This window comes from Hippoglossus hippoglossus, chromosome 5 (assembly GCF_009819705.1).
Source record: "Hippoglossus hippoglossus isolate fHipHip1 chromosome 5, fHipHip1.pri, whole genome shotgun sequence".
Lineage (NCBI taxonomy): Eukaryota > Metazoa > Chordata > Actinopteri > Pleuronectiformes > Pleuronectidae > Hippoglossus > Hippoglossus hippoglossus.
In genome coordinates, this window is record NC_047155.1 from 20,641,080 (window position 1) to 20,667,099 (window position 26,020).

General features: G+C 41.8%; 2 protein-coding genes across 3 annotated transcripts; both read right to left on the reverse strand.

Annotated features, from left to right (window-relative positions):
• Positions 1-464: 464 nt before the first annotated feature.
• On the reverse strand, positions 465-17,533 carry ell2 (elongation factor for RNA polymerase II 2). Its single transcript, XM_034585306.1, has 12 exons — positions 17,194-17,533; positions 13,185-13,232; positions 12,100-12,224; positions 11,821-11,984; positions 8,867-9,126; positions 8,231-8,355; positions 7,218-7,290; positions 6,451-7,132; positions 4,336-4,408; positions 3,746-3,917; positions 2,424-2,468; positions 465-2,306 (listed from the first exon to the last, which is right to left on the reverse strand). Exons 1-12 carry the CDS (start codon positions 17,368-17,370, stop codon positions 2,190-2,192), a joined length of 2,061 nt encoding a protein of 686 aa, XP_034441197.1. The 5' UTR covers positions 17,371-17,533; the 3' UTR covers positions 465-2,189.
• A 4,398-nt stretch (positions 17,534-21,931) lies between these two features.
• Positions 21,932-25,236, reverse strand: LOC117762003 (globoside alpha-1,3-N-acetylgalactosaminyltransferase 1-like). Of its 2 annotated transcripts, none has more exons than XM_034586415.1 (4): positions 25,000-25,236; positions 24,791-24,832; positions 23,894-23,956; positions 21,932-23,582 (listed from the first exon to the last, which is right to left on the reverse strand). In XM_034586415.1, exons 1-4 carry the CDS (start codon positions 25,061-25,063, stop codon positions 22,624-22,626), a joined length of 1,128 nt encoding a protein of 375 aa, XP_034442306.1. In that variant the 5' UTR covers positions 25,064-25,236; the 3' UTR covers positions 21,932-22,623. The 2 variants fall into 2 exon arrangements, with proteins under 2 accessions (XP_034442306.1, XP_034442305.1); XM_034586414.1 differs by having other exon boundaries at positions 24,791-24,835; positions 25,000-25,234.
• Between the last annotated feature and the right edge of the window lie 784 nt (positions 25,237-26,020).

A 26,020-nucleotide genomic window follows, 5' to 3' on the forward strand; every position in this document is an offset into this window, starting at 1 on the left:
AGGGAAAACAGGACAAATGGATCAAAACACCGACCCTGGACCCACAGACAGAGTGAAGTGTGCATCTCAAGTAGAGTCTCAACTCTTGTGGACATTTTTTTAACCGGCTGTTGTGACACGTCCGAAATAAAAGTGCTGATATTCATGTCCAAAACAAGTTTGTGATTACGTTGAATTGATTCCGACAGCAGATCAAAACAGACCGTCTACTGCAGAGACAGACTCTTTGACTGAATGCCCAAACCAAAGTATGAGATTGAAATGAATGTGGCCAATATTAACTTAAATCTCTAGTTTGTGCCACTTTTTGTTTCCAGTACAGGACAGACATATTTTATACTAAACTTCCAGGAAGGAACTGAAGTGTTAATATTTCTAGGGGGAACATGGACTACGTTCCTCTTCACATCCCTAAACTCAAGGGTCTTTAATTTTTCCAGTGACTCTTCCAGGTTCTTAGTGTCTTTTTTTTAATTAAGCCCCAATCAGAAATTGTACTCCATGGAAACTGTACCAGAAAAGTCTTTAATTTTTGGCAAACAATTCTAACACAGGCTTGTAAACAAATTTTCCCTTGTTTAAATAAAGATTAAGTCAGTCACCCACCGATTGAACTAAATCTGCATCAATGTTGACACAAAAAAAAATAAAAATAAAAAAAAGGGACTCTGAACTCCTTCACTGCTCTGCACAACTCAATTTGAGAGTCAAATAAATGAAAAATCGTGATACAGATTTAAGTCCTGTGGTGGATGACAAGTTTTTGCTTCTTTCTAGAACAGAAAACACACTGTTTGCCGCAGGATAAAGCTGAAGAGGCAGCCGTGGTCCTTTCCAGGTTTTTACATGTGAAACAATCTGGAAAACAAGGATCTTCTACGTCTCCTCAGTTAAGATCAGGTACTGTTACTCCAGCCAGGGGGATCCTGAGTGCTCTGGCTGGTTTCAACACTGTAGCAGCTTTTTTTGTTGTCGTTTTTCATATTTCTCACTTTTTCTCCACTTTTCTCTTTTTTTTCTGTCACTCCACATAATACACAACCATACACGCAGACAATTTGTAACATTCGTTCCAGACCCAACATCCCTTCCTTCCGCAACTACTCTCGCTCGCTCTCTGTCACTCACACACATACATGCTGACAAACAAACACGCACACACACACACACCTGTTTCCAGGCAGTTGTAGTTCCTTTGTGTAGACTGTGGCCCCTAAGGGTCGGCCCAACTCGACATATTCGAGTGTAAACACCTTAAGGCACCCATAATGCACCGTGCACATTAAACACTGTTGGTGCAGGGAATACTGCCCCCCACTGATGGGAGGGATCATACTCCATTTATTCACCCCACCCACCACCTTGTGGTCATTACAACTAAATTTACAATCCATGCACACATACTGTTGATGCGTCTCACTCGGCTCTAGAGATTTCTCCGTCCTGTCTCATTTCCTGCTGTTTTAGCCTCGAACTCGGAAACGACAGCGATTTGTTAAAACGTTATCCAGCATAGTTTTGTGTGAGGAGACAGGAAATGAGCCAGGAGAGACGTATTTGCCTAATGAGAAGACATAATTAATCTAGCGTGCAAAATGGCTTCACAAAGTCAAAACACATAAGGCCGCTGTAAATTTTTTTTGCATTGTTTTCAAGAAAAGTTAAACAATATATCATCTGTGGACTCATCTTTTGCACTGCGAGTCTCAAAATAAATAGATCTCCCTCTCTTTTTTTTTTACTTAAATACATGTTAATATTTTCTCTGATGCTCAAAAATACTTTTTTTGTTCTTTTTTTTTGCCTCAGGATAAGTCCTTCAAAAGTTAGAAGAGTTTAAGTTTATTCCCCCCAAAACCTTCACACATGCAGGCAGCTCCTTCCACTGATCCAGTGGTTTGAATTTCAACAGGAGCTCTGAGAAAGCCAAGGACGGGGGAGGGGTAAAAATTAAAAGTGAGATTTTCAAGAACTCAGGCAACAATGAAACCTGTGGAATCAAAGATCGGAAAAGGAGGAAGGAATGAAAAAGGATGAGGGGCAGAAGGAAAGAAGGAAGGAGGGGTGGGGGGGTATTGTGGAGGCAGTAACTGAAGAGGTGTTCAAAAACAAGAGCCGGTAGAACGCCCCCTCCTGGTTCAACACTCCGTTCTCAATACTGATTAGTGAAGACGTCGTGTGCCATGCTCTCAGCACCAGGCCTGGGCTCTGCGCTGGTCGAAATCAGCTATTAGCCGCTTGATGTGAGCCAACTTGTTGTGCAGGTACTCGCAACGCTGTTTCTCCTCGTGGTAGTTGGGGTTGTGCTGTAAAACAAACGTTCACAAAAGATCAGACCAGTCATCACCCCCCAGCAGCTACTGCTGTGGTCGATAAAAACAAAACCTAATCATAAACAGACAGGCGTCTATGTAAGTACTTACTTGTTTCATCTTTTTGTACTCTTTCAAGACTTCCTCTTGCACTTTCTGTCAAATTCAAAATAAAATAGAGTTTACTAGGTTTGAATGTTTAATGCAAAATCATACATACTATTGCATTCACTCATTTTGTAACAAGAAACAAGTTGTTGATGACGTTTCTAACATGTGACGGACACCAAACTGGAGGAATACAAATATCTCAGAATGAAAAAGAGGTGTCATACACGTAAAAAAGACGCACACAAAGACGCCAACTTGGAAATGAAACAGAGAGATTCCAGATGCCACCCCTCGCCTGTACTTTTACATTACATTTAGCTGATGCTTTTATCCAAAGCGACTTACAATAAGTGCATTCAACCATGAGGGTACAAAGCCAGAAAGACAAGAATCAAGAAAGTACAATTTCTTCAAAAAAAGCCAAACTACAAAGTGCTATAAGTAAGTGCCATTTAAGTGCTACTAAATTGTTATTATAAACTTTTATTTACGGTATAGTCGTAAGAGGTGTGTTTTTAGTTTGCGGTGGAAGATGTGTAGACTTTCTGTCCTGATGTCAATGGGGAGCTCATTCCACCATTTAGGAGCCAGGACAGCAAACAGTCGTGATTTTGTTGAGTGTTTAGCTCGCAGTGAGGGAGCAACAAGTCGATTGGCAGATGCAGAGTGGACGGGCTGGGGTGTAACGTTTGACCATGTCCTGGATGTAGACTGGACCCGATCCTTTCGCAGCACGTACTCGCAAGTACTAATGTTTTGAAACGGATGTGGGCAGCCACCGGTAACCAGTGAAGGGAGCGGAGTGTGAGTGAATTTAGGTAGGTTAAAGACCAGTCGAGCTGCTGCATTCTGGATGAGCTGCAGAGGTCGGATGGCACTAGCAGGTAGACCTGCCAGGAGGGAGTTACAATAGTCAAGGCGTGAGATGACCAGGGCCTGGATAACAAAATGTGGATAATGTCGGGGAAATTGGGTGCGGACAGTTTCTGAAGATTTGCCTTAATGCCTGACAACAGCTCAAAGCTCTGTGTGGTAAACTGTGTGGGACACCAGCAGGACCCTGAGCCAAAGCCCAGAGTTTTACACTTTTAACAGTAACCATCAGTGAGCTGCCTGGTGACTGCAGACGTCACTGGCTTGCAGAACAAGTCAACTATAACAACTACTAAAAATATGTAAAGTACAAATACAAAAATTCACATTAACGAACATGTGTACTCAGTGTCCAAGTGCCAAATATCGAAACAATTATGAGATAACACGGGGACTTAATGATAACATCTCATACAGTGCAGTACAATGAAGCCAACTGTTAAAATGACCTGGAATTCTTTGGTGCCAGGCGAGAGCTTCCGGCACTGGGTGTCCAGCTGGGTGAAGCGGCGGGTGATGCTCTCCACTCGGGCGTGCAGCAGGCGGTACTCATCATACTCTGCATTAAAGTCGTCCTTGAAGCTTTGCCGCTGGTCCATGGACACTAAGGGCATGTACTTCCTGTAAACACAGAAAAGAACATTAAGACTTCCCATGCTCATGAGGAGTCATGTGCAGGAAGAAAGGGGTAGTCTAAAAGGAATAAATGAAAATTGGAGGAAAGTTGGGAACGCTGTTTAAGAACAGCTGAGCTTCTCTGTTTCTGATGTGCAACAGATAACATGTCCCAGTGACACGGAAAGAACAGAACAGGCCATGTGGAGTCATGTAAGAAAAACAACAGGCTGCACAAATCCAACACATCTGGTTTTATTCCTGAATTTCCTGAGTCTTAATTCTCAGGTTTGTGTCCGTTATCACCATCTTGTTTCATGCAAGTCAGATATTTCTCAACGTGTCTTCATAGTGTTGAATGAAGAAATGAGGCCTGAAAAAGGTCAAGAGGGTCACAATGTGTAAAAAGAGGAAGTTTACTCACACTACATAGTCAGGCATCTCAATAGTGGAGGAGAACTCAGTGGACTGGACCGGTTTCTGTTTGTCAGAAGAGTCTGCGAGGAGAAGAGAAACGTGTATGAATCTAAATATACATCCATAATTATCCATAATACACAGTATCAACACTATGCAAAGATGGATGACTGTATTTAGCTGCATGATCAACAGCCAAAATATAAAATAGTCAATAAATCATTTTCATTCATCAGTACGTGTCACACGAAACTAAATTATAATTAAAAGACAGTGGGACTTGGAGGCTTTTTAAATGGGATACTGCAAAAAAAAATATTTTAAATTGTCCGATAACATTTTCATATATATATATATATATATATATATATAATTTTCGATTATGATTTTGACTTCATGTCAGACATTTTTGCCAAATAGGCTAAAGACACTAAAGAATCCAATTCATGTGAAACATCAAAAAGAAGATCTTTTGCTTTATTAGTAATTATTAAACCTATTACTATAATTTTTAAATTATAATTCAGCTCAGCACCTACAAGCTTTTCTGTCCTGCTTTGCTAGTTGGTGTTACACAGGTGAATTTTCTTCCTCTACAGAATTTCTGGTGTGAACACTGTAGTTAAATATACCGATCAAATATTTGACAGTCAGCAACTGTTTTGATGAGTGAAACCCAAACTCAACCGCCATAACAAGTGTAGTCAAATCTATCACCAACAGACAGATGGTAAAATCTGCAGCGTGAAGAGGAAAAGTCAAGTCACAACTATCAAAAAAAAAAGAGAGCAATACAAACAGACTATGAGGAAGCAAAATGTCACAAAAAACAACCACAGCATTTTAATGTCAGGTCAACCAGATCGAAAGACCACAGAGAAAAGCTAATATCAACATGTAGAGCCAAAATCCAGTGTAATCAAGGAAGATGGTCAGGCTGTAAAATACAGAACTGAGATAAACACTGAAACCTGGTGAACAACAATCCAAAGTCTGAAAGATAAACTGTCTGAAAAGTCAGACAGAGGAGGTGTGTCAGTCACAAGACACGCCAATGCTGCTGGATTCTCTCACACACACACACACACACACACACACACACACACACACACACACACACACACACACACACACACACACACACACACACACACACACACACACACACACACACACACACACACACACACACACACACACACACACACACACTAGTGTAAATAGGCAGAGAGGTAATGCTAAAATCTACTGTTAGTTGCTAACTTAAATTGTGCAGACAACCTTCAAAACGTACAAGGGATATTCACCACCTAGTCCTATATTCTAAAACTGTAAAAATATTTAGACATTTCAATGTCAAGGTTATCAACTACGTTTGTATGCTATCTGATAAGCAAGTGGTGGTGTACACTGTGTTTATCAGAGCTTGTTTGCCAATTACAGTTATCTTCTCCTGCAAGTCAACTGTGGGCTGAACAATTAGCTACATGAGGCTTGTATGATCCACAGGAGTCCTGTTAATTCTCTGGTTGGGGGGGTTGTCAGTATGAAAACCCCCTCTCCATTAAATATAGTTAGTTAAATTCATTATTGATATACAACATATAAACATTCAGTAAAGTAGAAAGGTCCAAACTGTATGCAGTTGTGGAGCATTTGCCTCACCCACATTTTTGGCTGTTTCTCTTCCCATTCACTGCAGGTGACTGCACAGAAGCTTTTCCAGGGGTTTGAGTGATGTTCACATTATGTGTGTTTCATTCAGACTGGCTGCCGGGTGATTTGACAGTTGTTTATATTACATTAAAGATCCATACATGGTCATTCTGTGTTGCCGATTAGGCACTTCTCAATGGAAGCTTTAACATGTTATGTTAGAGGCTGTTTGAACAATTCTCTGAGAATCACTTTTAAATGGTACAATTGGTATTGTAACTGAAATATTTTTCACTGAATTAATGTGGACTCCAAATGGTAACTGAAACTAATTGACCTTGAGGATCAGAATTTAATTGATTGATCAGTTGCGATACCCAGCTCTACTACACATGCAATAAAGGAGCTGCTATGGTTGTTCTTGGGAAGTATGATTATGCAGATAATAAATGAGCCAGAAACAAACCTTGATCTTTGTGAGGATGTTTTTCGATAACTTCTCTCTTGTCCTCCTCAGCACTGCGTTTCTTTTTGGCTTTAGGAATCTCCTCTGCCAGCTCTGTCACACTGGGAGGACTACTGCTGCCTCGTTCCGTCTGTTTCCCTTTGTCCTTCTCCTTCTCCCGATCCTTGTCTTTGTGCTTCTTGGATTTCTTTTTGACCTTCTTGTTGGTGCTGCTGGACAAAGGAGGGCTGGTGATGACAGTGGAGGTAACTGTGAGTGAGGTGCGGGGAGGAGGGCTGGGGGAGGAGGCTGTTCTTGGAATTGGGACCGGTTGAAGAAAGCGGTCCTGCAGGGTCCTATCGGAGGGGAAGGGGCTGGGTGAAGGGTCTCTACAAGAGGAACTCTGGTCCATGGGCAGATCCTGGGTGCCACAGCCCTCCGGGGTGCTTGGAGAGTTGGTGTTGGAGGCCGGGCTGGGCTGCTGGTGAGAGGGTGCGGGAGGGTGGGAAGAAATGGGGAGATGAGTGGGAGGGCCCGAGGTGATGGAGGGTAGGGACGAGCGTTTAGAGCTGGGGCTGCCCTCATCCTCATGGCGGTCAGAGGAGGAGGATGAAGATGCAGCTGGCCCTCGATTGCTGAGGTGAGAGATGCGGGCTTTCTTGGGCGCCAATGGGTCGATGAAGTCAAAGTCTGGCTGCCGTTTCTGTCAGAAAACAATACCCAGAATTTAGCAGAAATTGTCATACTTCACTGCAGGTGTGTGACTTGGTGGCAATTTGTAAAGATACCTGGGGGGATGTGGGGGCACCGTCTTTGGGAGAACTGCTTGATGACTGTGTCTCAGTGGGAAGACCTAATTTGCTGTTAAAGAAAGGAAGAGTGGAGTAAGTTGGGAACAGAAACAGAAATGAAAGGGCAGTGCTCTGCTATCGTTACATTACTGAGGAAGACACACCTTTATTAAAGCAATTGTTTGCATATCCAAAGTGTCCTTATCATAAACTCACAGGTCATGCAGGACATACATAATTTTTTAGTAATATACAGCCTCACCCTAGTGGCCAGCCAGCAAAATAAAACTGCGAGCAAGCAAACATCTATCTACCAATTCCAGCAATCACTGGCTGTGTGTGTCTGTTCATCTCATCCGCTTCACACTGGTTAAGTGTATTACTAAGGGCCCAAGGAAGTGCAATGTTGAATTTGGTGCGGTTTGGAGATGAGGTACACTCAAACATGAATTAACTAATGTAGCAGCTGCATGTGGAAGTCGTCAAAATAAGAAACCTTGTGAACACGACAACAGCGCGTTCACAACAACTGCAATGACAACTGACTCTTTGGTTTCGTGCTGCGTACTGAGTCAAGCTTCTCTGAATTTTTAATAAACAGGTGAACAGCTCTTTGTGCAGCAGCGACGCAGCAAGTGCACTAACGATAGTAAAAAATGAATGAATTGAAATGTTGAAGAGAAATTACTTTGCAGATGTGTTATACTGTATAGTTCACAGTTAATCATGGGGAAATTCTTATTATTGCAAACATAAAACCTACTTGTGGACTACATGAGCTAGTTTATGTTTTAACACTTTCTCATTAACACGTCGGTTCCACTGTAACCAACATTGTTTCAGACTGACATTAACTTAACTGTGTGAAGGTAAAGTCAAATTCTACCCTCAGGGTGTAGACTATCACTTTAAACTAGTACAAATACTGAACAGTACTTAAGTTATACAAATTTAAATGTTATTAGTTTAAAAGGGTATGTCTTTAAGCTATAAACGGACGGTTTCTGTACCGAGCTAGGATCCGGTCAACCTGGGTCTTCTCATCTTCAGAGTAACCAGGCCAGTCTCGGTGGACATCACGATAAATAAAGTCCTTCAGGGAGTATGTGTTGTCTTTGGGGTTCAGGTTGGCCACCTGTGTACACACACACACACACATTTAAAGTTAAACAATGACAGAATATATATTGAAAACATGAAAAGAAACTTCACATTTCCTGTGCAAACATCTGGGAATGCAAATAATGTTCAACGATCAAGTTGGAGGTTTCTTTTCTAAGTAAATGAAGCCTTTATATAATGAAGCAGATTTCCTCCGGCAGATTTGTAAACCTCGATCTCTCATCGAAGAGTAAAAGGACCTCAGGGATCAAATTAGACACTTAAAGAACCCATGTACATGTCAAAAGCCTAAATATAAACTTTAGTAAAGCTACAAAAGAGGATGTGTTAATGCTTCCCTTCGAAGTTACTCTGGAAATATTGACAAGGTATATTTAGGTGTGTGTGTGTGTGTGTGTGTGTGTATATATATATATATATATATATATATATATATATATATATATATATATATATATAAAATAAAAATATTTATATATAAAATAAAATAATAAAAAAAACACAAACAAGACGCCTCACAGTACCTGTTGCAAGGTAGTCCCCAGTGAGGTTCTGTCCTTCTGGTTGATACCATCCCGCTGCAGACGGGCGAGCACTTCCAGCTTCTTGTAGGGCCTCAGTGCCAGCAGGTGGATGAGGCGGTCCCTGAATGGCCGCTGGGACACAGGGTTATTGGAAAGGCACTTGCGAATAGTGTTGGCTGGGTTGATGGGTGTGGAGCGCTTGCGTTCGGGGACCACCTCTGTGTTTGTTATTGCAGGCTTACGGATATGGACTCGTTTTCCTAGGGAAAGAAGGTAAAGGCAACATTGATCTTATCTGCATCGCAGCTAATAATCATACATTGTTCTAACATTTGGACGGTTCTGCCAGGAATTTGCTCAATTCTCCTGTGTACCATCTTCAACTGACTGAAACTGGCCTACACATATGCACCTGCAAAAATGTACTGTCAATCCCAGGATATGTAGCATGAAACTGCAAGCAAATGAGATAGGATTGAAATGACTAAGTCAAACCTATTTTCATTCCAGAATGGCACTCAGTAGACTGCTTGCCTCCACCAAGCCCCGATATGAAACCACATTTAAATTCAACACATCAAGATTTGTAATTGGATCTGCACCAAATTGTATATTATAATTATTTACTGTATATATTCTCTGAGAGATCCATGAAAAACACCATCTCACTGGTGAGCAGTTTGAGTAATCCCGTTAACAAACAAACTAATGCAGGCGAAACATAACCTCCTTGGTGGAGAAAATAAACATTGGTGATTGGATCTACAGGTGAAAAGAGGCAAAATAAAGAGTGGTTCCTAACATCTTAATTTAAACAAATTTCACGCAGAAACTACCTGCTTTTATCCTGCCAGTTACCTTTAGAGTTTTTGAAGTGAAGAGGTCCCCAAATGACCTTATGTTAAAGAGTCAGTCATAAGAAACAGGATCCCTCACCAAACTACAGTGAATTGTGTAGATTCTCTGTATCAACGCCTCTGTTCTGTGAAGCTGAGCCATGTGCTTAGTCAGGGCGCCTGCACATTTCTCTATCTGCTTCAGGGTCATTATGAAATTCTGAAGCTCTTTAAGAGATTAAGGTTAGAGAGAGGAAGAGTAAGGAAAAAGTCTCACACACCCCCCCCCCACCATCCATGTCAAAAAGAAATCGAGGAGCAATGTGAGGAGACGCAGGCTCTCAGACGCTGTTGACAGGCCAGTGACAGATTGCTGCAGGTGAAAAGCTTAAGTAATTAAGTTTCCTCCTTCAGAAATAGTCAGTCTATATTAGAACATATGGAACATATAGAGATCAAGAGTGAAGTAGCTTAGAATGTTAAGTGCCACAGCTTTTGAAAAGACAACGGTTGTGCAGCTCTCATACAGTCAAGGTAAAAAAAAAAAAAAAAAACACATTAGGGGCTGTTGCCTGAAATTAACAGCCTGTGAAAACCAGAAACTAAAAGCCCACCTTGCATTCGTAAACAGGGTGCTCGCGCAAAACCAGCTGCTACAAGCTCCTGTTCCACCCCTTTTCTCTGCTGCTCCTTTCGTTTCCCAGTTTCTATCTGGGGCAGTGTATGCAAATCTATCCCCAGAGCCAAGAAAAACAGGCCCGAGGAGATTTTAAATTGTTAAATTGCATCAGACGTTTAGTGAACGGGGCTAAACTTCAGTCTTCGACAAGAACTAACTAACTGGCTGTCATATGATATAGTTACCATTGATAACTTATTAATTGTGAGATACTTTTAGAACAGTCAGGATGTTCATAATAGAGACATCTACATATGAATAAACAGTGACCACAGGTTGTTGCAGCTTTGAGGTTTCTGTTTGGCTTGCAAGTATCAAACAGGTTATGGTATCTTTACATTCATTAGCATGTTGACTACATGAAACTAGAAATATGTGCCACTATGCATACAGACTTACTCTAAGGCTGAAACTTCATTATTATGCTTAACAGACATTTTAAGGAGAAAGCTCTAAGAAGAATCCTTAGAGCTTTCAAAGTTTCAAGTTTTCAAACCTCAGGAAAATAAAAACTGGAGAAAGAAAAGAAAAGAAAGAAAAACTTAATTTAGAATGTTTGTCAAAAGATTTTTACCTTAAGTCTGGAAGAATGTCTACTTTTTGTTGGTGCCCTTTAATCCAATGTGTTTACAATAACAGTAGCCGATTAACTTGACTGTGTAATATATGCATACCTAGTTGTAACTAACAGAACAACATATTTTGAATTCTGTTTTGTTGAGTTGTTTAAAAGATCTTTAACATCCAAACTGTTTCCATATGGTCAGAGATTAGAAAGTTACAATACCCAGATGCTGAAAATAAAGCAGGACGGAAGGAAAGTTTAAAAACACATTTGGCTCAAGACATTACATCAGCACTTTGTTCTGTTGCACATCCTCTGCTTGACCTGCACCGAGTTGGATAAGACATACGAGTGAGGGTGGAGAGAGTGAAGCCAAATTAGATTATCAAAGATTAACTTTTCTGTCCAGCTTGTGTGACTCAAACCCAGGCACCGAGAGGTGGAGCGGACAGGGAAGTGTTTGACATGCACTGATGTTCATCAAGTATAAGGGAAACAAGTCCGGATTGGTTGCAAGTGATGTTAAGTGCTGGTGAATATACTCTGGTAATTTCCGACATTTAGTGTGTAATTTTGGCGAGTTATGTATCTATAATACGTAAAAACCTTCATATGACACGTTTGGCCCTTATCAGTGAGACTGCTAATCTGGAAAGGGCTGAAAAGGCATAATGGCTCAGGCAGTTGCAATAATGGCTTTGAATAGATTGAGGCTGTCAGCTTTCACCTATTCAGTCCCTAAAAAAGGGGCCGAGTCTGAAAAGAGAGGAGAGGTGCTGAGAGGTGAATGGAAAGCCGGGCTGGTGAGCTGGGATATAACTTGGCATCTGTTTGTGACAGTTGCAGATAAGGGAAACCTCCGTGACTGCCTTACCTCTGTACTGGCCCCCGGGTTTGATGACTTTGGTCCCACGTTCACGTGTATCCTCCACGGCCTGGGTCATGCGTTCCCGGGTCACCTGGTAGGAGTCATTAGTGGCGCACACTGTGACCTTGTCCTGTACTGTTGCCAACAATGCCAGGTGTGAGGCCCCTGAGCTGGAGACAAAAAGGGAGTATGAGAAAGAAATGTGAGGCAGAGAGGGATTACGTTCCAGCAACGTGTGGTTAAGACAGTTAACAGATGATTCAGCTGACGAGTGATTACCATTACCTCGACACATACTGATGGATGCACTCAAAGCTTCCCTGAGGGTTGTCTTTGCCCACATTAGACAGGTAGAAATCAAAACTGTTGAAGGTGTCAGACGAGGAATTGGTTTTGGGAATTTTAATGCGCTGTGAAAAAGAAAATTCACACATAAATAAAGACTAACAACTTGTAGTATACATGCACTCCTAAGTGTCGGAGAAAACAACTTGAGCTGAGTTGGATGATCAAATAAACACGATTGGTTAACCCAACCGCGTGTAAGAATATGTTTAAACCTTAACTGGGGTTTCTCCTTAGCGTTAAAATGTTCCATAGCTTCACATACTGTCTACATGTAAACATAGGAGTTATCATGAGACGGGAAGATCTGAGATCTCTGCAGCTAAAGGGAGGCTGCATGCGAGTCATATTAACTGTTGAATACAATCAGTGCAACTAGTTTCCTACAACTAAACTACCAAATTAAACTACTAATGTCAGTTTCACCAAGATAAAACTGCAATTTTCTTTCCCCCGAAAATCACTTCTACGCCGCTTTAAAAACAGCAGTTCCACTGTTCTGCCAGTGGCAAGTAGTTTTTAGAGCAGTGAAGAAGTGGTAATTTCCAGAGCTACTTAATTCCAGTCATCGGTTTAACGGATTGTACTCCGTATCGGTATTGAGAAGGAAACATTTTTTATAGATGGAACATCTATAATTTTTAAATATGACAAACACGAACTGTTTCTGAATGAACACTGATAAATGGGGAAACAAGTTCCGGGGACTGTGTTGTTGCCATTTTAATACTGTATTTGTGAAGGAAAATTACTGTATTTTTTCAATCAACAAATAAGCAACTGATGCAGTTGTGATCAAGCTATAATGGGCCAATAATGGTGACACAAACAGACAGAATCTGTGGTTTTATTTAGGACAATTGTGTAGCAGCATCTCAAAGAATAATGAATGTAACTCAGCAGATTCAAACTAAAACATGCCCTTATGAATATATAAATAACTTGTCAAACTAAATTAATCTAGCATCTCACAATCACAAACACAATTTGGGTTATACCCATTCCACAACGGGTAAAGGACTTACCCCTTGGAGTCCCTTGAATTGTATTGTTGGCCGTGGAGAAGGTACATTCTGAAAGGGAATAAAAGCAAGAGTTTATTTGAACTGTCACTGTTACTGTAAAGGGATACATGGAGAGCAATGCTAGTTGGGTAGTTAACAAACAGCTCCACTTTACCATAATAACAAAATAGTGGTGTAGAACATGTTACACCATTTACTTTTCAGAAATAAACATTTGGGTGTAGAACAGCAGAGACTTGGGGTCCCATTACACCAAGCATACCTCGAAACAAGCACTGACAAAAGCTGACTGCACCTTTATATTCTATTAAAGTTAGAGCACTTAAACATGGTGTAAAAACTAACACTAACAGCTACCTGACGGCTCACATGCACATACCTTTGATGTCTGTGAGAAAGAAAGTGACTAGGGCAGTTTATGCGAAAAGAGAAAGCCTGAAGAGCCAGCGGAGCAGACAGAAACAATGTCCCTCATTCTGACAGGGCTGTATATCAGTTAACAGGCCGGTGTCATGCCAAGGACATAAACTGAGGATGCGTCTGATGCTTTATTGATTCATCTAAAGACTACTTTGGTAATTATTGAATTAACTGACCGAATAACTGCTAAATGTGGCATATACAACTCTCTACAGCAAAAGGCGATGCTAAAATGTTCAGTCTAACCACCAGTCTGAAATTTACAATACAGAATTGACAAATGTACAAATCCTCACTATTGAGATTTTGCATTTTTATTTGAAAAATTATTTAAATGATTAATATTAGGTTTCAATAATTTATATTTAATACTTCAAGGCATTTTATTACCATTATTAATTTTTTAAAAACCCATTTCATTTCCATATTGGCAAAAAGTGCAAAGGATATGAAGGAAAATCTGAGTCCCAGCAATATTTACAAAGTAAATGAGTAATTTATTGGCATTCAACTGAACATGACTACACAGAGCTGTGTGAATGCAAGAGTAATATGTGCATGTGTGCTTTCATTATGGCTTGTTTCTCTGACTTCATGCCACAAGTTTAAAAGTTTAGCATTTTCTTGCAACAGGTGAAGCAGGATTCTGTTTTTTTTGTAAATCTTCAGCAGGTTTCAACAAGCACTAAATGCACTGTTCTCAACTGAGACCTTGGTGAACATGCACCTTCCCACATTAAATGAAAGAAGCATTAACTGACACAATATTAACTCATTCATTCTAGAAGTCACTATTTTTAGATGAAAGTAGAGGCCACGTTAGCCAACACAACACATCTGGACTCACTGGCTGAAAGTGCTTTGATTAATTCTGAGCAGGCTGCACAGTTTACATTATTGGTGATTGGTTCCAGCTTGGTTTTGTTTTGTAACAGCCTGATCAGTAAAAATGTTTTTCCAAAAGCTAATGACACGAATGCAATTGTATGGAAGTAATTTAACATTAACTTCATATTCCAATCGTTTACTATTATTTTTTTAACTTGTCAGAATCATATGCAAGATGTTAAGAAATTTTAAGACTGAAATTTTAGATCAGTTATCAAAAATGGGGATGTTATTTTTCTATTGATCAATAAAAATTCTGCTATAGTCTGATGCACTCTAAATAGGCACTGTCAAGTTTTGCTGGACAGAACAATGGGGAGAGGCAGACACTAATTTCTCATGCTCATTGTGACAAAAAACCAATAAAAGAACAACTAGTGCCCGACCAGCAGTGCTGCAGAAGCCAGAGGTAACTGTCGGCCACAGACACTTAATGACAGTCCACTGGCAGCCAACACTGGGCTCAGTGTCTGAAAGCTGAAGTTTTTAAATCTACACAGGGACCACATGAGTCAGCTTCACCTGTATCTTCTTAGGTAGCAGGAAGGTAAAACTGTTGGTTTTTATCTGGCCACAAATGTTGGAATTTGGACATGAGTCAAACAGCAGAGATTTGTGAAGGCTGCGAGGGTTTGCAGGTCTGTGTTGGTGGTTACTTGCAATGGAGTTGACAGTCACAATTATGCTGTGGCAGCTCTGGTGTAGTTATAGATTTGGACAGGAAAGCACAGGACTCCTAACTTCTACACAAGCATGAAGCCGACAGAAGAATGGATTCATTAACCTCTGAAAACGTCAACTGGTTTGAGTGGAATGTGCATTTTATTAAGAACAGCTTCTCTGCATTCCTGGACATGCTTACCAACTCAAACATGAAACAATATGCAAATCATTCAGGATAAAATGTAGACTTTTAACTAGGTTATGGTAGTTAAAGCTAGGCTACTTCAGGCCACTGACTGACTCCCTCCCCCACTAGCCATACACACTCTCACACACACCAACCAGTCCCCACACACGGAGTTCTGATCACATTTCACATCACCACAGAAAGACAAAGATAGCCAGCTTCCATAGTTCGATGACTGGTTGAGCTACGGCACACATTACTGAGAGGGAGAGAGAAACAAAAAGCAGGCAGTTTTGCCTGCTCAGTCAGCAAGAGGTGGCAGGCTGCCGCTCAATGCAGCGTACAGACCAACATTACCACATCCAAAAAGGCTGTAGCATAGGCTGTCACAAAAGAATTCCTTCAACTTCATGATGACTCAGGTCGCCCGTGGACAGAAAGCTGAAATTATCATTTGAAATCAAGTTTTATATCCACATTTCAAACAAGGGTGCCTCTGAGGACATCTGATGAATTACACGGGCCTGACAGGGAGAAGAGCTTTCACATACGTGGGATGGGGGGTTGTGTGTGTGTGTGTGTGTGTGTGTGGCATACATACAGACACACACACTCCATGCCATAAAAAGCTGTGGCAGAGACCTCTGAACATGCCTAGCTACAGTGCATCAGACCCCATAGGAGACCTGGGCCTTGTCACAGAGTTATGTAAGAGCGTTGTTGTTGGCAGAGTTGAGGTCAGGTAACCTGGCTTTGGGCCTCGTCGACTCAGGGCTGCAGGGACCTCTCTCCAGATTAGTTCACCTGTGTGGCACCTCTACGAGATTACGCCATTTGTGCAGTTCAAGATTAACAAGTTATATTTAATCTGCACAGTTATGCAGTGTCCTCTTGGCACAAAGGCTCCTCAGTGAGTGGAGTCGACGTGCTGAACATTCGACGAGGGGGTTTGTTGAGACCTTAAAACTACACGAACATCTTGTATTTGGACCAAAATGACAAAAGCTACCATTTGAGCCAATATTAATATTGTGCTTATTTTAAAATAAGAGAATTTATTGTTCAGACACGTCATATATTTATACCTGCAGGCCTACAACCCTCTTGTAAAATTCAGAAATTTGTCAAGCAAGTCCAAAAATAAATGGCTCACATCCTGTGTAGCTTCACTGTGGAAGCTCGGTTGACTGCAACATTTAGAAAATAAAGATTTAAAATAAACGAGCTCAAACAAACCCAAGCTGTGCATGCTAGGTTGTAATGTTCGGTTTTAGGAACGACCACAACTTTTAACCACCTGGTGAACTGGCTAGTCAGACATGATTGAATTAAGGCCACTAACTTGCTAGTAAAGTTACATTAGCTTTAATTGGTGAGGTCGGACGCTAACAACCTCGGTGAATTAAAGTTCACGTCAGTTCCCCGAGCTGTTGAGTTAAACCCTCATCTTACAGAAATCTCCACTTTCCTAGTTTGGTTAAAAGTCACGTTTGGCAAGAAGGATAAAAAAAAAATGGACTTGTCCAGCAGAGCTAACACAAGCTAACCGCAGTGTCTAACTTTACCCACCGCTTCTCTGCGATAAATAACCCGTGTCAGTTCGTAAAACCAGGTCCGGATAGAAGGCGAAAGTCTCACGTACCTCCTCCCGTGTTTTTATTTACGGACACAAAACACGAATACGGAATAAAACAAGCAGAGAGTCGCTCTGTCACCAGCTTAGCTAACTTCCTAGCATTAGCTGTGCGTGGCAGTCGGGCTTCCCCGGCTTGAGTCGAGCCGTGTCAGCCCGAGCGGTCCCGACTCTTCCGCCTCGCATTAAAAACCCTGGGAAGGTCCCGCTTCACTCACCCCACAGTTTTGGTAGCTCTCTATGGCTTTCGCGGCTGTCTCGGTCAACTTGACGTGCAGTACGGTGACTCTGTCGGCGCTCTGCTGGCCACAATTTAGTCCGTACCTCCCATCCTCGGAGAGCGCCGCCGCCATCTTTACCAGCCCTCCACCATCGTCCCTCTGAGGCCGGAGCATTTAGCAGCCCGGACTCCCTGCGCTCACTGCGAGCCGGGGAGGGACTACAGCCGCTGCCTCACGGCCCCACTGCTCCGGATTGGTCTCAACGAGTTAACCTGTTCCAGTTTGTCACTGTCCACGCAGCCACAGTCAGTTTCTACAGCTCATGCACACATTAGACACACGCACATTGCCTACAAGAGAGATATGATTGTGCTTTGCAGGTTTGTTTTTTTTGCAGCTCTGCAGAGCTCTGCTGTGCGTTTGCAACAACGAACCTCAAGACCGTGGGTCAGACTCTGTGTTTTGAAAGTATTTTTTTTTATTGGAAAACAAACTCTAAAGTCACTAGTTTGTCTTTCTCCTCAGACCCAAGGCTGGTCGCTGTCAGTGACATTAACCTCTGAGCAGCAGGAGTTCCTGCTCCTGCTCCTTTCTGCTGACATGGAAGAACTAATTATAGCCTGGGGAAGCTGTTAAAGGTAGCTTTTGTGACTGTGCACACACCCCCACACACATACACGTCCCTTAATAGCTGTGAGGACACTCATTGACATGAAGCATTCCCTAGCCCCTTACCCTAACCTTAAACATCATAACTACATCTCTAACCCTAACCCTAATTCTAACGCTAACCCTCAAACCAGGTCTTCACCCTCAAACTGTCCTTTGAATTTGTGAGGACCATCCAAAATGTCCTCACAAAGTCATAATGTCGTCACATTGATGGTATTGAACCAAAATTGGCATTCATAACTAAAGATAGACATGCGCACACACACACACACACACACACACACACACACACACACACACACACACACACACACACACACACACACACACACACACTTCAGCAAACATCAAAATAAAGTGTGTGAATGAACTAATCAACCGGTCAAATATGCTTTAAGCAAAGATAGTTAACGTTTATTTCAGATTTAGGTCCACATCAGTATGAATATGAAATAAAATGAATAAATGACCAAAATACAGCACAGACATATGGAATACATATTTCACACTTCATAAGTCCACAGGGACTTTTATAGACTATAGTTTCAGTGTTTTCAAAGACAAGATGACTACCTTGCATCTCGGTTAAGGCCCTTATGATCGTGTTTTTTGAGTCAGTTATTCTAAAAATTTACAATTATGTGTAAAACTCCTCGGCAGAGCATGAACTTGTGGACATTGCCGGCTACAAACAAGTGAATTGCACTTTTCCTAATCTTGGAAGCTTGAGTAAAATTCAGAATGCATCATTATATGCCACCTGTAAGCTGAAGGTTCAGTATTTATCTATTTAGATGCATTGTGTAAGCACAGTGAGGAGATATCACACATTATTGTTCTACCTAAGATTTGTAAACTGTTTTGCTGTTTATCAAGTGTCTTTAAATGTGATAATTATCAATATTGACTCATATTTACATTTTTGTCCTGATATCATTTTATGTCTTATAGCCCAACCCCGACTATAAACACATACATCAACCAAATTAAAATAACATGAGTCACCATGGCCAACTACTTTGCCTTAATGTTGCCCTATAATCATCTTTCATGTGGTTCCTCTAATGATATGCGGTGTAACGTGACAGGTTAATGGGCACAAGTGTGTCCACCAATGCAACGCTGCTCCTCCACTATCTCCCGGTGTCAGTCCCCTTGACCTGATGATTAGGGCAGCGTGTTTTGGTGTGGCGTCGCCTCGGGCAGGGTGGAGAAAGGCCTGTGTGAATCCAGCAGATTACCATAGCTCTACACACCCCACCCATCCCCCTGACGAGTGTCTCTCACACACACACACACACACACACACACACACACACACACACACACACACACACACACACACACACACACACACATGGACGTTATGTGTGGAAGACTTCTTGCACATTACCCTTCCACTAATTCTTCTTATCTCTCGAATAAACCGCTCCACACATACAGTTGATGCAAAGATTAATTCAGAACATTTGCAGAGTGTAAGATTTGAAACAACATTCATTAAAGTAGCCTTCGTCTGGTCACACTGACACACACCCCTGCCTGGGTTGAAAGCCTAGCACTGTGCCTAGTTCCAAACACAGTCCCAATCTGTTTAATTCCAGAGGTCCACCGGTTTGTCAGACAGGTCGCCTGCTGTGCAAACAATTAAATAAAGCCTTTGGGGTGGATAGGACTCATTGATTTTCAAGCCTCTGTGTTTACAGAAGCCCTGAAGGTGTCACCTGATGGAAGCTCAGGAGCACAGTGTAAAGAATAGGTTAAAATGACACATCCTTTGTTTAAGGCTAAACATAAAGCACAGGAAGACCACGGCTAACTTAGCAGTGATGTTCCTGCTTGATGGTGTTACCAGGAACGCGGACAATCAAATTTAATTTGTATCTTTTTTGTTCAACATAGAGGAGCAGTCCCATCCTACCTTTTAAAGCACTTTTCATGGCAGTTCTGTGTGGCTACCTTAAAAGCTGCTCTGCATGTCTACATGAGGTTAATCATTCATAGTTGCATTATTTGGCCGGGCTCCAAATTGGCTGCTAATCAGAGGCACATGTTTTAGTGGCTGTGGCCTGGAGCCTACAATCAGTAGCAATGATAAAGATGCCCTTTTTTTCTCCAAAGGGTTTATATTTAAAGTTACAACCCATGTGATCCTTTTCCATATTAGTAATGAAGTAACTCCAACATGTACGAGTATTTCTCACTCTCAACTCAGTGTCTTTCTTTATTATGAGTATTCAAAGGTTCTCCTGTTAATAAGACTGGTAAGCCTCTCTAATGAACAACAATTTCTTGCTGAATTGACTCATTTTATGTGAAACGTTGCTGCTCTTTCTTGTGGTTATATGCACAGATGTTTCTGTTGGGTCAACAGAAAATGAACACAGATATTTGCCAGAGGTTGAATAGTTTTTTCAGAACTGTATTTGCAGATGAAGCACATTTTAAAACATTATGCACAAGGTATGGGCAACGTTTTGTCATAGAGATACAGACGGATGATTCAATTCAAGCTCAAAGGCCATTCAGTAGCACCTGGGCTGGAAAGTCAAAACTTTAACTTCGGTATGAGAGATACATACAGCAGATATGAAATGAATTGCATAGCGATATAAATGAATAGGTGCAACCGTGTACAGTTAAAGACAGGAAAAGTAAAGTATAGGGGAATTGAATTATCAACAGCTACTTGGGGCTGAGTAATTGCACCATCATCAACAAGTCTCCGGCTGTTCAACTTACCTGTAAGTAACCTGTAATTGAAGCTAATAAGCAGGCGCTGCTGTGGCACAGTGGCTCATTAGCCGGCACCGTTGCCTTGCAGCAATATCCTGGGTTGGATTTTGTCCAGATGCTCCGTCGTCCTCATTCTGTCCAGACACATGCAGGACAGTTGAGCTCTAGATCGCACCAAACCCAGGATTACCTCTTGGATTAATTGATAATGTGTATGCTTCTTCTGCTCCATCTGTTCAGTCATATATATATATATATATATTCTCTCTGGCTATCAATTTATATAGTAGTATGTCAGTCATGAATTACTCATCAATTAGCCAATTAAAACGACTTATTTCTTACATAGTTACCCATGAATTACAAGAACTATTCACCACCTCAATGTTTTAGTAGATAACATTACTGCAGCTAAACACGGCGCAGTGTCAGCATGGCAGCTGGTGTTTAAGGGCTGTCGGTACGTTGTCTTTGAATTCAGAAGAAACATGCAAAATCATCACCACATACCAGGCACATTCACATGAGGAAACGCTTAAATAGACCAGAGGAAAGAGGTTCAGCTCAAACCCTTGCGCACATCTTGGATGCTTCTGCGAGATTCATTATTCAGCGCTTATAACAATAGTTGACAATCACAGAAACAAGATTGCATGTGTATACATTCTCATGTTAGGGATTGCTATACTGCCTCCTCATCTGCCTTAGGTCCTACTGACCACCAGTAAACCACATGGCAAGGATTAAACCAATAATTCTTTAAACTGCTTTGCATTGTGTCATGAAAAGGGGGACTCAGCATGGATCAGGCAGCCTATGCAAAACAAAGCTTTCAATACAAGTGGCAGAGGCATTTTCAACAAAACTACAGCATGTATTATAGGATGTAGAGGAACATCTGCAGATTGCACACACATTGGGCTGTATTTATATGCTCATATGCTAAAGCAGAGTGTTATAAGATAGAACGTTTTATTCTATAGGCAAATACAGTTTACATCTGAATAAAAATCATTAAGATGAATTGGTAAATTGAAACACAAGTATGTGGCAAACTGTGATCATTCAGGTTTTAGTGAAAAAAGAAAAGAAAAGAAGGAAAATTGGCTTCTGAGGATTTTCTGAAGTTCACCTCCAACTTCACTCAACGTGGCGATCTGGCCCTGAGGACAGATTCTCTCTGGCAGTGAGAAAAAACCATCTGCTGCTGCTTAACCCTCCCATTAAAAAAACAGCACACAAGGAAGAGAAAGCAGTGTGAACGTGGGAGCGTGTGTGTGTGTGTGTGTGTGTGTGTGTGTGTGTGTGTGTGTGTGTGTGTGTGTGTGTGTGTGTGTGTGTGTGGGAGAGGAAGAAGACGGCTGACAACATAACAACCACTGAAATCAGGGCATACAAGTTTGACTTATTTTACTCCAATTCATAATGGGGGGAAACAACAATTTTCAATGGGAAATTACTTCAGCCCATTGTGAACCAGATTCCTCAGTTTGCTGATCTTCAAACATGGCAGCTTCTGCTCATGTAACCCGACAGCAGCAGCATCTTGTTGTATCCATTCTGTCCCCACCTGGCATTTAAAGACCTTGAAACAGCAGCCCTTCCAGTTAATGATTGGCCACTGTGGGGAAAGTGTGCACTCACACTGTTGACTCTTATCGCTGCTGACCACAAAGCTGCCGGAGCAGTATCTCCTGGGCTGACATTAATGGAGAGGACAGTGCTTGGTTTAAAGAGACAGGTCAATTTGTTGTTTTGTCTGCAGTGGGAGATATAGCAGCCACACAGAGGTGCTGTTCACTTAAATGGGCCTTTAATTGAGAGAAGGTTTTACAGTTTGCATCTGCCTGTTTGCAGACTGCATTTATAGAACAGAACATTTAATTGGAATATGTGTTTTCTTTTAAAAGTACTTGCTTGTGTTACCAGGAGCCTTCTCCGTAGGAAACGTAAAACACAAGTTCTTCATATATATGCGAGATACTTTGGTGGATTGAGCCAGCGCAACCCACCGGTTATTCAGCATCTCCTCTCCTCTCTCGTCTGTTTATCATAAGACTCACATTGTCTTCCCAAAGAGACCAGCCTCTGTACAGGCACATCAGCAGCCAGGGCCGAGTCCCACCAGCTGTACTCTGGAGACAGCACACAGGTCGGCCTGTGGTCGATCAGGTAGCGGTTCAAGTAGCTCTCCTCGAGGCCCCTCGCCACCACCCCATTTGCCTGGTCTTGGAAAATGAGCATGGAACAGGCGCGGGACATTCTGTACATCTCAGACACCAACCCACCATACAGTTCCGAGGTGTAGTAGTAGTCCCCTTCGTCGTCATCCACACAAGCAGATGAGGCCTCTTCGATCTCGTAAGGAAATGTATTTCGAGGCATCCCATAGAGCTCTGGGTGCAATGTGGCCACCAGGTCTCCGAGGATCTCCTCCCCCACGGGGGCCACAAACTCCTGGTCAATGTCAGCGCAGAAGACGTATTCAACCTCGCTGCCGATCTGGTCTCTGATGGCGTCGGAGACCAGGGCCATGCGACGATAGGCCAGCCTTTCCCACCCGGGCAGCTCTGCGATGGGTACCACCTTCAGCTCTCGTTCAGGCCCCAACTTGACAGGGGGATCCAGAGAATGGGGGCTGTCTGTGAGGATGTAGTAGGTGACCATCTGACCAGGGAGGAAGTGGGTTTCAGCTGAGGAGAGGAAACGTCGCATGAAGTGGCTGTACGTTCCCACCATGAGGACCAGCAGACCTGTGCGGATTCCATGTTGTGACAATTTAGCTCTGCGCCAGGCGGAGTTGCGGGTGTCACCCCACACTAAAGGAGCGCCCCACGGTGTCTCCACAGGAGTTTGTGGCACCGCTGCTTTGACGACCATCATGTCTGTTATAACGCCTCCTCTGTCCTTTCCCATGGCATTAAAGATAGGATGTGACGGCTTCACACCGGCAGCCGCCTCACGTCCATAGAGAAAATCTGAGGAAGAAAAAATTTCAAAATAAAACTACAGTAATTTCTCTTTGGGAAACATACTTTAAAGATACCTTTTACAACTGGACTTGTTTAAACTACTTTTTAACTTTCAACATTTGTCTGTGTCTTGAATATTTAGAGGAAATATTATATATATATAAAGTGTTACAATTAAAAATCATGCAAATATAGAACTTTCAGGAGTGCTTAACATGCAGCTCAAACAAAAAGTTTTTTTTTTTATCTCTACTTAATGTGCATTCAGTGTCCCGGCACAAAGTGTTGGAGTAGAAAAAAGGCTTCTGTACACTTACATATGATAAGAGACAGGAGAAAACAGTACAGGACCAGTTGTATTCTGGTCACTCTGACCGGTCCTGTGTGAAGGACAAACACACACACACACACACACACACGAAAATTAAAATGTAATGACACTAGCAACATGTCCTATTGTAGCCTACTCTTCCAGAAAGCACGTGTTACTTGCACGTGTCCCTATAAACCCTGATAAAGGTAAAAAAAGCATAGACTGAATATACAAAATATGCTGCTAAAGAAATATAAACCTGGGATTGTACAAATAATGTCATCTCTGAACCATAGGCAGTAATTGCTTTAAATACAGCCCATGTGATGAGATAATCATATAGTGTAAAGTCCTGTTCTCTATTTTGAGGAAGTTTAATAAAAGGACAAATAAACACGTGATAACTCAAATAAACAAGGAGCTACGTCTGCAGTATACAACATAATTAAAGTATGTCATCTAAACGTGCAGGGAGAAACAACAGGACGCAGACCGGCCTGATTGATGGGTGTTTTATGAAGAGAGATTGGTGTTGAACCAAAATTGACCCGTAATTGCACAAGACAAAACCAAAGCAGAAGCACAAGTGAGTGAATAATTCTCCACACGTGTTCCGGTGACGTGCGCGCTCTTTGCACAAGAGCTCTTGAAAGAATCATGGGCTTTATTTTTGCCTCCTTGGACATATTTTGAGGCTCTGTTTGCTTGTGGGGGAGCACTGAAAGATTTAAAACTCTTTGGTATTTGCACGTCTGTTTCCCCGCTGGCTCAGTGCGACTCTCCTCGTCTTAAAAGCAAGCCGAGCTCTCACCGAGTCGTCACAAACCAGTGATAAGTGAGGGGAAAACAAACCATATGGCACACGCAGAAGAGGTGGAGCGATGGCTGATGGTATACTGACCTGTGGGCGTCTTGCAGAAGGGAAACAACGCCATACTGTGTCCTGCTGATGGATAAGCACACAGACCTTAGTTTGAGGCTGCTATTAACACATCCCCAAATAAGAATAAATCTCTGCCCCTCTCTCCCTGTTTCTCTCATGCTCATGCTCTCTCTTCCTTGAAATGTGCTGTTTAACTCGCTGTGTTTCGCCAGTGAATCGTTGCTTACCTTGCCCCTCTTTCTCTCGCTTCGTGTTGCTTTTATAATATTTTCCTCTCACTTTTCTTCGCATACCTTCCGTCTTGCCCCCCCTCTCCCCTCCCTCCCTGCGCTCTCCCCCTCAGGCTTTTTGCTGCATTCAGTTTTGGAGCAAAACCAAAGAGACCAGATGTTTGGGGAATTTGAGTGAATGGGAGGAGTTGAGAAGTGGAGTATAAGAAATGGACAAGGAAAGACAACCTCTGAAGTTTTACTGTACATGCAGTTAGTGGAGCGGTGGACAAGCATTCTTTCCTCTTCGCTGTACATGTTGGATGTATGACTCAAATTTCTTCAAATTAATTCTCCTTACAGTAAATGCTGGTTTACACTTCTACAGACTTTTATACAGGAGAGTAAGAAGTAGACTGTTGTTTTAAAACAGCTCAGTAGACGTCAGCATAGTGTTGTACTCTTGATTTCCACAAGGTGGAAGCATTTTAGAGAAAATCCAGTGGAGGAAGCTATGGCCTGTCAGCAGTAAACATGACAGCAAACATTTAAGTGCCAGTACTATCTTTTTATCAAGGTATCTGTCAATGTAACATTATTATATCAATAAGAATATTTAAAGAATTTGGAAAATAAAAAGTAATCTCTTTCAACTAGTTCCTGAACTCTACAAGAAAAGGTTTCTAGGTGTCTAAGTACAATACAAATTATTTCGGATCCATTGCATTAGCTTTGCAGGTATTTGGTCATGAACTAAATTATTGATGATGGCGAAAAGTTAAAGGATCACCAGAATGATCCCAGTTCATCCTCAGGTCACCGTGGATATAACAATCCACCCCCTTTTCACTCAAAATCACAAATGTCAAATGCTCAAGTAATTGTTCAGCTATTTTAGGCTGGACTAAAATGTTGGACCAAAACCTTGTCATTGACTGCTAGTGTCTATTTTATCCCATGGACTGTCAGTGCCATTTGCATCCATTAATTATAACTCACACACCCAACCGTTAGAGCCACAGCGTATAAGAAGATGGAG

Coding starts and splice junctions, on each gene's coding strand:
- ell2 (XM_034585306.1), bottom strand. CDS start 17,370: ATGCTCCGGCCTCAGAGGGACGATGGTGGAGGGCTGGTAAAGATGGCG. Junction 7,133..7,217: donor GTGCCCCCACATCCCCCCAG/GTATCTTTACAA, acceptor GTTTTCTGACAG/AAACGGCAGCCAGACTTTGA. Junction 2,469..3,745: donor CTGGCACCAAAGAATTCCAG/GTCATTTTAACA, acceptor TGAATTTGACAG/AAAGTGCAAGAGGAAGTCTT.
- LOC117762003 (XM_034586414.1), bottom strand. CDS start 25,063: ATGCGAAGAAAAGTGAGAGGAAAATATTATAAAAGCAACACGAAGCGA. Junction 24,836..24,999: donor GCGAGAGAAAGAGGGGCAAG/GTAAGCAACGAT, acceptor CTTATCCATCAG/CAGGACACAGTATGGCGTTG. Junction 23,957..24,790: donor CTTCTGCAAGACGCCCACAG/GTCAGTATACCA, acceptor TCCTTCACACAG/GACCGGTCAGAGTGACCAGA.